Here is a 12,206-nt window from a genome sequence, read left to right on the forward strand (position 1 = left end):
GAAAGAATCCTTTATTTACAGCGTTTTTTCATACGTGCCTAAAAGGTTTGCACAGTAATGCACATTTTAGAAGACTGTCTCTTAGGACTGGTTCCCAATTGGGCAATGTCGGACATTGTTCCCTAGATGTAGGCAACAGTTCAATACAAGTCCGTTGTGAATTGGGCATGTAATCTATTCTGCAGCACAAATTAAGCACTTTTTACATTTTTTTTCTTTTTTTTTTACTTACGGGGACAGGTATTGCTGTGGGAGCTGGTACTTTCTGACTGTAAAGATTCATAGGCACCGGCACATACACTGGAACTGGAATAGGCACTGGAACGTACTTTGTGTTAGGGTCTTCCTCTAAATAAAGGTTAGAAAAAAAAAATAGTACAATGAACTGATGTTTACTTTTCTTGCCATGTTTTACAATATAAGAAAAAAAAAAATAAGGAAAATTTATGAAATACTGGCTTAATTTAGTATTATGTAAACCTCATCACTGCAAGAATACACATTTTAAAAAAAATTTGAGGAAGTTTACTGAACCTAGCAGGAAGTCTGAGAACCCCAAACATAGCGGACCCCACTGAAGTCTAACAAAGTTGAATTTTCTGACCATTAAGGCTAATTTGCAACTTTTTTTTTTTTTTTTCTTTACAAAAAGCATGGCTTTGAAGGAGCATGGATTACACATCTAATTCCTGACTACAATTACATATTTGAAGGCCCTGGAGCACCAGGAGATCCCATTTTGGAAAGCAAACACTCCAAGGTATTTTCTGAAAGACACGGATTCTTTTAAAAATGTAGTTGTTTGCCACAAGTTTTTGGAAAATGTTTAAAAAAAAAAATGTTCACTTTCTTTCCTGCAAAGTTGTCAATAAGATATTCTAGACACACACAATAGGCATATTTAAAATTACCCCAAAACACATTCTGCTACTCCTGAGTATGGCGATACCAGATATGTGAGATTTGTGTGAGACAGCCTAGTCATATATAGAGAGGCCCAAAGTCCAAAAAGCACCTTCAGGGAGTTTCTAGGGGGATACATTACGCATCTGATTTGTTGACCACCCATCACATTTTTGGAGGCCCTGGAGCACCAGGACAGTAGAAACACCCACAAAATGACCACATTTTGGAAAGCAAACACCCCAATGTAAATTCCAAGAGGCATGGTGAGTCTTGAAGACTTCATTTTTTTGTCATAAGTTTTTGGAAAATGCAGAAAGAAAATAAAAATTAATTTCTTTACACAAACACGTTCTTCTACTCCTCCCAAGTATGGCGATACCACATGTGTGAGACTTAAACTGTCTGGAATGATTATGTACTGACGTTGTATCACACAAATCAATCGTGTCAAAACCAATGTACGTTAATGGTCACCCCTATACAAGTGGTCAGGGAATATAATGTAGTGTATCGTCACCTAAAGCAGTCCCTATTCCTACAAGCCAAGCATGCCTAGCCTACTGGTACATGACTGCCCCAGGAGTGGCATGTTCACTGGCCTGGTGTCTCGCAGGAACATAGTCAGAAGGAGTTGCAGATGGATCAGTTCAAGCCGCAGGCAGACATGGTCAGCACGAAGCAAATGTTCGATCCAGGCAGAAACGTGGTCAATAAGAAACCAAAGGTATTTTCTAACATGCATAGTTTTGTTTTAAACGCTATTGGACTGGATTATATAACAGACATTTTAACACAAATAGCAACCACAGTTATCAAAACCAATGTATTGTAATGGTTGCCTTTATACAAGTGTTCAGGGAATATAACTTACTGTAGTGCCACCTATACAAGTCACAGTTCCTATAAGCCAAGCAAACCTAGCCTACTGATACATGGCTGCTCCCTGGAATGTCATGTTAACTGGCCAGAAAGTGCAGGAGGCTAAAAGAAAAATTTCCTGTGGTTGCAGGAGTACAGTTGTCAGCAGGAAATGGCTGGGACTAGTGTCTCACAGGAATGCAGTCAGCCGGATGTCCAGATGGGTCAGTTCAGTGCGCAGATACTTAGTCAATAAACAGGCGAATCCATGCAACAGGCAGTAACGTGGTCCATAAACAGGCCAGGGTTAGAGCAGGTACTGGTGTGGCAGTGATCAGGAACACTGTTGCTGGCTTATACTGGTTCGGTGGCAGTGGGGACTAGTGTGGCAGCAATCAGGAACACTGCTGCTGATTTACACTGGTCTGGTAACACTGGGACTGGTGTGGCGACGAACAGCGGTGCCATTGCTGGCTTACACAGATGTGACCCTGCGACTGGTGAAAACCGCAATATGTTATGCATATATGCATATGCATATCCAATTCTGAAAGGAACCATTTGATCAGATCGTTGTCATACCACTAAACCTGCATGAGAATTTGCTCAGCAGTACGATGAACTCTTAAAAAAGTAAGGACCCATTCAGGAAAAGCGTTGCAGGAACGAGCAATCCCACTTGCAATTTTAAAAGTGAGATTTAAACGCATTTCCACATTTCATGCATAGAGCAGTCCATAAACTTCCATTGGCTGCCCTATGCACATTTGTTGTCCAAAAGAAGTCCCTGCTCCTTTTTTGGCGCCAAGCCTAGCGTGGTTTTCAAACGCACGAGTTGATAAACAATTCTGTCGTGCGACAATCACAGCAGAATCGCACTGCATTTGGGATGCCTTTAGGCTACATTCACACCTGAGCACAGCGATTTTCAGGAGCTTTTATTTAAGCTTTTTTGTGTGTGTATCTGAGCGTTTTAAAAGCGTATTTTAAGTGTGTATTCAAGCTTGATGCGTTTTTGCTTTAGCCAATCGAAAGCACGTGAGGGAGCAAACCAATTCTTACAGGCTCAAAAATGCCTATCAACGCATGATTAGAGCATTTTCAGGCATTCCCATTAAAATCTATGGTGCCAAAAACAGCTCAAGTTGTTCAACTCCAGCCCTCACGATCTCTTAAAGAAGTTCGTACTAAAGTAACATACCCGGCTGCACTTGTGCAAGCAATGACTTTTATAATGTTGTTTCAGCTAAAGTACCTGCTTGAGAGATGCACGCATAGAAGTCTACAGCAATGAACTACGCATATCTGGCCAGTGGGAAGACAATACTTATCTGTAGGATGTGAGGACTGCAGCAAGCCACAGTTCTGAAATTAATGGAAGTTTGCTTTTAGGACAGAGCAGCTAGGCACCCTGCATAGTGTCTAAACAATATTGAAGCTATAATGAATGGGAGTCAGAGGAAATGAAAACATGTCAACGTTGGTATATTTAATTTATACTCTCACCTTTACAGTAACCGAGACTGAGTATTTAAAACACTAACAAACTACCTGTCTGAGAAGTCTTAGTCTGCATGTGCGGTTTGCAGTAGGTGGCTTTTGTCATGGATAGTGGCTTGCACAAGACAGCTTTATTCTTCATGTCTTTAGGTGGTACAGGTGTGCAGTTTATACCCTAAGACAAGGAGAGAAAATAGGACTATGAAAAACATTTTAGAAATATATACACACACACACATATACATACAGTGGGGATGGAAAGTATTCAGACCCCCCTTAAATTTTTCACTCTGTTATTAATGTACACACAGATGGCTGCAATATGAAGAAAAAAAATGAACTTAAATTATTTTAGCAAATGGCTGCAATATAACAAAGGGTGAAAGGTTTAAGGGGGTCTGAATACTTTCCATCCCCACTGTGTATACATACTAAGTATATGTATATATATATATATATATATATATATATATATATATATATATATATATATATATATATATATATATATATACATATACATATATATATATATATATATATATATATATATATATATATATATATATATATATATATATCTCTCTACACACACCCCTGTTAAAATGTCAGGTATTTGTGATGTAAAAAAAAAATAAAACAAAAGAAATGATTTCAGAACTTTTTCCACCTTTAATGTGGCCTATAATCTGTACAACTCAATTGATAAACAAACTGAAATCTTTTAAGGGAGAAAGGTAAAAATAAAAAAATAAAATGTGGTTGCATAAATGTGCACATCCTCCTATAACTGAGGATGTAACTGTGTTCAGAATTAGGCAATCACATTCAAACTCGGGTTAAATAGGAGTCAATACATGCCTGCCATCTAAAGTGCCTCTGATTAACCCCAAATAAAAGTTCCGCTCTTCTAGTAGGTCTTTCCTGATAGTTCCTTAGTCGCATCCTACAGCACGGTAAAGCTATGGTCCGCAGAGAACTTCCAAAAGATCAGAGGGATCTCATTGTTAAAAGGGATCAGTCAGGAGAAAAAGAATTTCCAAGGCATTAGATATACCATGGAACACAGTGAAGACAGTCATCATCAAGAGGAGAAAATATGGCACAACAGTGACATTACCAAGAACTGGACGTTCCTCCAAAATTGATGAAAAGAAGAGAAGGAAACTGGTCAGAGAGGCTGCCAAGAGGCCTACAGCAACATTAAAGGAGTTGCAGGAATATCTGCCAAGTATTGGCTGTGTGGTACAGGTGGCAACAATCTCCTGTATTCTTCATATGTCTGGGCTATGGGGTAGAGTGGCAAGAGGAAAAACATCCAAGCCCAGCTAAACTTTGCAATTTCTCCCAAAAGCACGTGTAAAAAGGTGTTATGGTCGGCTCAAAAACAACACTGCACATCACCTAAAGAACAGCATACACACAGTGAAGCATGGTGGTGGCAGCACCATGCTTTGGGGCGTTTTGTCTTCAGCTGGAACAGAGGCCTTAGTCAAGGTAGAGGGAATTATGAACAGTTCCAAATACCAGTCAATACTGTCACAAAACCTTCAGGCTTTTGCTGGAAAGCTGAACATGAAGAGGAACATCTTTCAGCATGACAACGACCCAAAGTATACATCCAAATCAACAAAGGAATGGTTACACCAGAAGAAGATTAAAGTTTTGGAATGGCCCAGCCAGAGCCCAGACTTGAATCCAACTGAAAATCTGTGGGGTGATCTGAAGAGGGCTGTGCACAGGAGATGCCCTCGCAATCTGACAGATTTGAAATGTTTTTGCAAAGAAGAGTGGGCAAATATTGCCAAGTCAAGATGTGCCATGCTGACAGACTCATACCCCAAAAGACTGAGTGCTGTAATAAAATCTAAAAGTGTATCACCAAAGTATTAGTTTAAGGGTGTGCACACTTATGCAACCATATTTTATTTTTACTTCCCTCCACCTAAAAGATTTCAGTTTTACAGTTTATAGGCCACAGTAAAAGGTGGAAAAAGTTCTGAATTTCTGAGTTTTTTTTTACATAACAGAAACCAGACATTTTAAAAGGGGTGTGTATAATTTTTATATCCACTGTGTGTGTGTATATATATATATAATATATATATATACACACACACACACACACACACACACACACACACACATATACATACATATATATACACACACAAATGGCTAAAGCCAGGCCTTAAGGTTTACTCGCCACCAGTTACCACCCGACCCCTACCCTGTCCCGCACCTAATTCCGCTCTTAACCACTTCCCGCCCAAGGACTTCATATGACGTACTGGACTTTCAGTGGGAATATCTGAATGATTCCTGCAGCTACAGGCATCATTCAGATATACTTGTTTTCAGCCGGCGATTCTGTGTACCATAAGAACGATCACAGCGGCAGTTCCGCCACTTGATCGTTCTTACAGGTGACATCTTCCACCTCCCCCACCCCCGCAGCCATCCGGTGCGTCTCTGGGCTCTAAAAATTTAAAGCATCACCTATGGCGATTTTTAAGTACTGAAGTTTGGCGTCATTCCATGAGTGTGCGCAATTTTAAAGCGTGACATGTTGGGTATCTATTTACTCGGCGTAACATCATCTTTCACATTATACAAGAAAACTTGGGCTAACTTTACTGTTTTGTTATTTTTTAAATCATGAAAAAACCATGTTTGAAAAATTGTTTCGCAAATACCGTGCGAGATAAAAAGTTGCAATGACCGCCATTTTAGTCCCTAGGATGTCTGCTAAAAAATATATATAATGTTTGGGGGTTCTGAGTAATTTTCTAGCAAAAAAATTATGATTTTTACATGTAGGAGAGGAGTGCCAGAATAGGCACTGTATGGAAGTGGTTAAACACGCCCTCATAAATGATCTCATGAAATGACACTTAAATGTTTTATGCAGAATTAGGTTACAAAAATAATTATTAACAACAACTTTATTGCCCATCACTGCAGCCTACCTGTGCAGGGGAAGAAAGGAGAGGAAGAGGATTGCCAGCCGGAGCGCCAAGAAACATCACTGTAATAGCTATCACTTGAATTGCAGAGTGTTCCCACTGCTCTCCGTCACATACAGCCCCGCCCCCTCCTGGCCCGGGTACTTTGATACACGTCACACCTCCTGGCATTGGATGGGTGATCTGTCTATCAAACGCTATATAATATATATATATACACACACACACACACACACACACACACACACACACATATATATATATATATATATATATATACACACACACACACACACACATATATATATATACACACATACATACATACATACACACACATATACACACATATACACACATATACACACAAATACCATTCACTACTGAATAAAATGCATAATTTGGAATATCCGGCTATTTAACAGTACTGACCATTGGTCTTGGCCGTGAAGTTTGAAGTCCTTGGTCTGAAAATAAAAACATGGTTTAGGGTGGAACCCACATGGTCACAAGTAACAGATTAAAACATAAAATAATTACCAAGATCTATAGTATTCAAATGGGCTGAAGGCACAATAAATCAAAAACCCTAGCAAAATAAGCCCCTGTCCCTCAACAGGTCTTCTGTACTAACTTGAGAGAATAACGGTTTCAACCCGTAATTGTACACAGGAGAGGCAGAACGGCAGTCTGTAATGTAAACAAGGCAGACCGCCATTCTGTGAGAAAGATGGAGATCTTGTGTTTCTACTAAAGCAGAAACACAAAAATGTAAAAAAATATTTCTTCATCAGTTTAGGCCAATATGTGTTCTGCTACATATTTTTGGTAAAAAAAATCCCAATAAATCATATATTGATTGGTTTGTGCAAAAGTTATAGCGTCTACAAACTAGGGGATATTTTTATGGAATCATTTTATTTTTTACTAGCAATTGCGGCGACCAGCGATTTTTAGCGGGACTGCAGCGGACAAATCGGACACCTGTCACTTGACACTTTTTGGGGACCAGTGACACTAATATAGTGATCAGTGCAAAATATGCACTTTAACTGTACTAAGACTGACAGGGAAAGGGTTAACATCAGGGGCAATCAAGAGGTTAATAAGTGTGCTCCTAGGGCGTGCTTTCTGTGTGGGGAATGCTGTGACTGGAGGAACACAGAGATCAGTGTTTCTGCTTAGTAGAAACACAACATCTCCATCTTTCTCCCTCACAGAATGGCGGTCTGCCTTGTTTACATTACAGATGGCCGTTCTGCCTCTCCTGTGAACAATTACGGGTGGCCAGCGGCCATTACGGCTGCCTCTCCTGCTGTGTCCAATCACAGCGGGAGTGGGTGGCCGCACATGACCCAGACCCATTGCATGAAATCACCAACCTGTATGTGATCTCACGCAGGAGGGCCGCCCTGCTGCAGTAAATATGCGGTGGGTGGCCCAGAAGTGGTTAAAGCGTCACCTATGGATAGTAAAATTTAGGTAGCTTGTTGCCATTGCACGGGGGTGCGAAATTTTAAAATGTGACATGTTAGGCATTTATTTTCTTGCCAGAACATAATCTTATATTTTACAAAAAAAATAGGGTTTTATGCATTTTTTTTTGCATTATAATAAAAAGTGTATTTTCCCAAACATTTGAAAAACTGCTGCACAAATACCATGTGACATAAAAACAAGAAAGATTGCAAAACCCACCAGAGAATGCGACCAGAGCCCACCCAGGGCTGTCCCCTTAAAAAAAAAAAAAAAAAAAATTTTAACAGCCGCCACCGTTAGGACCGATCATTAAGGCTAAAATTAAAGTTGATTACAAACGTCTAGAGAGTATCATCTATTTATCATGAATATATCAGTGTGACAGTCAGGAGAGTTCAATTCCACTTCCACGTAGGTATGTCAGCTGGTAGATGCTGATTCAGAACCAACTAACACAAGCTCACCATCATAAAATAAATTGTAATGTACCTAGATACATATTCTCTGGGCCTTTCTGTGTTGTCATGTTAGGCTCATTTTGCTGGAGGTAGAAACGGAGTAAGCACTGCTGGTCACAGAAGTTCTTTATTATTCCACGCCACTGCACTTTCTCCTTAAGTGTTCCTTGAGTTCTACAGCAGTCACACCTGGCTGCCTAGAGGAACAAAAAACAAAAAAACACTTACTTTTGCATTCTAAGCAGAATTTAGAAATATATGTATTATGAGTAAACATTTATATTTGTTTTTGGTAGCAGAAAAAAAAAATAAATAAAAATGCGCTTAAAATCTTTTTCTTGAAGTCATTGAGGAACACGGGAATTTAGTAAATCTATGTCATTCAAGGTTATACTGCGGCCTACAGGTGGTTTGTACATCGGCAAACAAAAAATGTTAAACCAGCCCCTCGTATAACCCCTACTCCAACCATTATGCCTGAGTTTTGTAAGTAAGCAGTACATAAGGCTAACAACCCAGCCAGAGGCAGAACATCCATCTATCCCTTAACCACTTCAACGAAGGGCCCTTTTACCCCCTTCCTCCCCATATCAATTTTCAGCACTGTCGCACTTTGAAAGATAATTGCGCGATCATGCAACAGTGTACCCATATGAAATTTCTATCATTCTTTTCACAGAAATAGAGCTTCCTTTTGATGGTATTTAATAGGGTTGCATCAATACCACAAGACCGAGTACAAATACCGATAACCCCCCCCCCCCCCCAGTACTCGCCGATACCGAACCTTTTTTTTAATGTCATGTGACAGTGGCACTAATATGCAGCACTGATGAGGCGTGGACTGTGTCAATATATTTTTCAAAATTTTTTTTTGGGGGGTGGGGGTGGACAGTATCAGTTTTTTTTTATTTATTTTTTTACAATTTAACCTTTTAAATATTACTAAACTTTATTTTATTTTTTATCAGCCCTGTTTGGGGGCTTTGGGACTGGGGACACCAATTCCTCAGTCCCTTTCTCAGCAGCCTCAGCTGCACTGAAGATGAATGGACAGGATGGACAGGGGACAGAGCACAGAGGGGGACAAAAGCAAGACCCGGGAAGCCGGAGAAAGACACGGGACAGCGGAGATTGGTGCCTGTAACTGCCCGTACCGATCATCTGTGAGGCTGCCCGGTCCCCCTGCTACGCTGAGGACACCACAAGTATCGGAATAGGCATCGAAAGCATTTGCACGAGTACAAGTACTCGTGCAAATGTTCGGGAATCAATACCGATACTAGTATCGGTGCAACCCTAGTATTTAATCACCACTGGGTTTAATTTTTTGTTTAAAAAAAGGCCAAAACTTTCGGTTATAGAATCTTGCAAATAAATCTTTCCTCATAAATTTAGGCCAAATGATAATCTGCTATATTTCCTTGGTGAAAATAACCCAAATCAGTGTATATTATTTAGTCAAGTCATACAGTTCACAAACTCTGAATATATATATATATATATATATATATATATATATATATATATATATATATATATATATATATATATATATATATATATATATATATATATATATAAAATAGTAATGTATAGTGGGTGACAGACCCTGCTCGAGTGTGGCCCGGAGCGGTCGCACAATCTCAGGACGACGTCACATGACGTCCTTCCAGAACAATAGGGTGCCCGCCCATCCGTCATTTTACAATGACACAGGTGGGAAGCAGTTAAAGGACTTAAAGTGCCAATAAAAGAAAAACTTTTTTTTTTTTTTTGTGGTAGAGTGCAGAGGGATTAGAACTCTTGTCAGTTTGTATTGCTGTATGTCCTCCCATTATGGAGATTCAAGTTCATTAAATATTCTGTTTTCCCCCAACACTGAAAGTAAACGTAACAGAAAATCCCCAAATTTTGGGTTGACACCAGAACAGGAATAGAGGGGAAATCTTCCAATGGGGACACTAGTTCTGGTGACCCTGGTGAGACCCAGGGATTTTCTCACTTTGGAGAAATTTCCTCACTTCCTGTTTCGACTATGGGACAGGAAGTGAAGGAAATCTCCAATAGGACACAGATGACAAAAAATTAAATAAATAAAGTCGAAAAGTTAAGCCTTTAGTTCTACTTTAAAGAAAATGATTTTACAGTATGTATAAATCTCTTATTTTGTGCACTGTTCACTAAGAGACACAAGAATTTACTAATCCTTAAACATTCAGGAATTCCAAAAGCAGTCCAAATGAGGAGTGGTCAAAAGCCACTGAAGGGTCCCCAACAGAAGTGGAATCCATACTACAAAGGGAATCTGAAGTAGACCAATCAAATATGGAAAATTGCCACAACCCAGGGGAAGAAAACAGAATCAACCTAGCGTTCCAGAACAGAACAAGTGAAAACTGCTGCCTGGAAGAATGATTGATCCTTAAAGTGGAGTTCCACCCAAAAATGGAACTTCCACATTTTGGATTCCCCCCCCCCCCTCCAGTGTCAAATTTGACACCTTTCAGGGGGGAGGAGGGAGCAGATACCTGTGTTATACAGGGATTTGCTCCAACTTCCTGGCATAGCTCACCGCGGCGCTTGCGGTGACCTATGCCACTTCCGGCGCCTACCCCGTCCTCCCCTACTGTATTCTGTGACACACAGAACACAGCAGGGACCTGAGAGGACATGCAGTGCGACTCGCGCATGCGCAGTAGGGAACCAGGAAGTGAAGCCACACAGCTTCACTTCCTTATTTTCTTACCGAGGATGGTGGCGGCAGCAGCCGAGAGCCGAAGGACGGATTGGCTTCGGCTGCTGACATTGCGGGCTCCCTGGACAGGTAAGTGTCCATGTATTAAAAGTCAGCAGCTGCAGTATTTGTAGCTGCTGGCTTTTAATATTTTTTTTTCAGCAGACCTCCACTTTAAAATAGCAATGTGGAGGACAAGTAATCATCCACCATAAAGGGGAACAAACAACCTGAACTTCGACCCAATAGCTAAGGTGGATAAGGGAAAACGTCTACTAAAAAGGTAGAGGCCAACGCCTTTCATAGAATCTTGAATAGACAAGGAATGCCATGCAATCTTTTAAGAGACATGCATGAATGTGAAAGCTCTCTTAGAAGAAAATCCTAAAGGTCAGGAGGAAAATCCTGATTAAATATATAGGCGGGGGGAGCTTTTTTTGGCTGTACTTCTCCAATGGATCACAGGAGTGCAGTTCCTTCTGCACTCGTGACCCATTTAAGTCGACAGTGGGCTAAAGCCTGCTGTTGGGTGACATCACAGAGCTAGTGCAGGCTTTGAAAAGATCCCAACCATATGGTTGGGATCCGTCCAGAAGCCTGGACCGGCAGCTGGCTCAGCCTTTCGGCAACCACAGAGCCTGGGTGCTCCAGTGAACACAGAGAGACTGAGCGATCAGCAGTGTTTGATGGCTCAGTTTTCAGTTGGAGCGGTGGGGGACAGATGCAGGATCCACCTAGGTGAGTAAAAAAAAAAAAATTTATATAAATATATATGAGCAGGGCCTTCTGATTGCTCTTGTACCAAATTCTAATCTAACTATAATGTCTGCCTTCAAGTTGTAAAGCACTGCGCAAACTGTTGCCGCTATATAAAACCTGTAAAATATATAAAATATATATATATACACATATACACACACATACATACACACACACACATATACACATATATATATATATATATATATATATATATATATATATATATATATATATATATATATATATATATATATATATATATATATATATATATATATATATATATATATATATATACACATACACACACGCACACACATACAATCATCAAGACCAAAAAGGTGAACTCACAGCAACATTTGTGTTAACTGTACCTTCCTGATGTTTGTCTGATTATAATGACAAGCGAGGTGCATGCAGGAATCTCCTCTGCCAGGACATTGTATTCTGACAGACGGCAAAAAATAGAGTTGAGCTGAAGAGAAGACTTCCAGTCTCCATGAGTTATGCCAGTTGGAGGTGGGGGTGATAGAAGGGCTG

General features: G+C 40.0%; 1 protein-coding gene across 3 annotated transcripts in view; it reads right to left on the reverse strand.

Annotated features, from left to right (window-relative positions):
- The window catches only part of ZMYM2 (zinc finger MYM-type containing 2), a 134,470-nt gene that overhangs the window by 40,476 nt on the left and 81,788 nt on the right, over positions 1-12,206 (reverse strand). For all 3 annotated transcript variants that reach the window (XM_073613468.1, XM_073613469.1, XM_073613467.1), the window contains exons 11-14: positions 8,199-8,364; positions 6,663-6,697; positions 3,316-3,439; positions 233-348 (exon numbers count right to left, since the gene is read on the reverse strand). In XM_073613468.1, the coding sequence (XP_073469569.1) occupies positions 233-348; positions 3,316-3,439; positions 6,663-6,697; positions 8,199-8,364 (441 nt within the window). The remainder of the gene's footprint in view (positions 1-232; positions 349-3,315; positions 3,440-6,662; positions 6,698-8,198; positions 8,365-12,206) is intronic.

This window comes from Aquarana catesbeiana, linkage group LG02, assembly GCF_042186555.1.
Source record: "Aquarana catesbeiana isolate 2022-GZ linkage group LG02, ASM4218655v1, whole genome shotgun sequence".
Classification (NCBI taxonomy): Eukaryota; Metazoa; Chordata; class Amphibia; order Anura; family Ranidae; genus Aquarana; species Aquarana catesbeiana.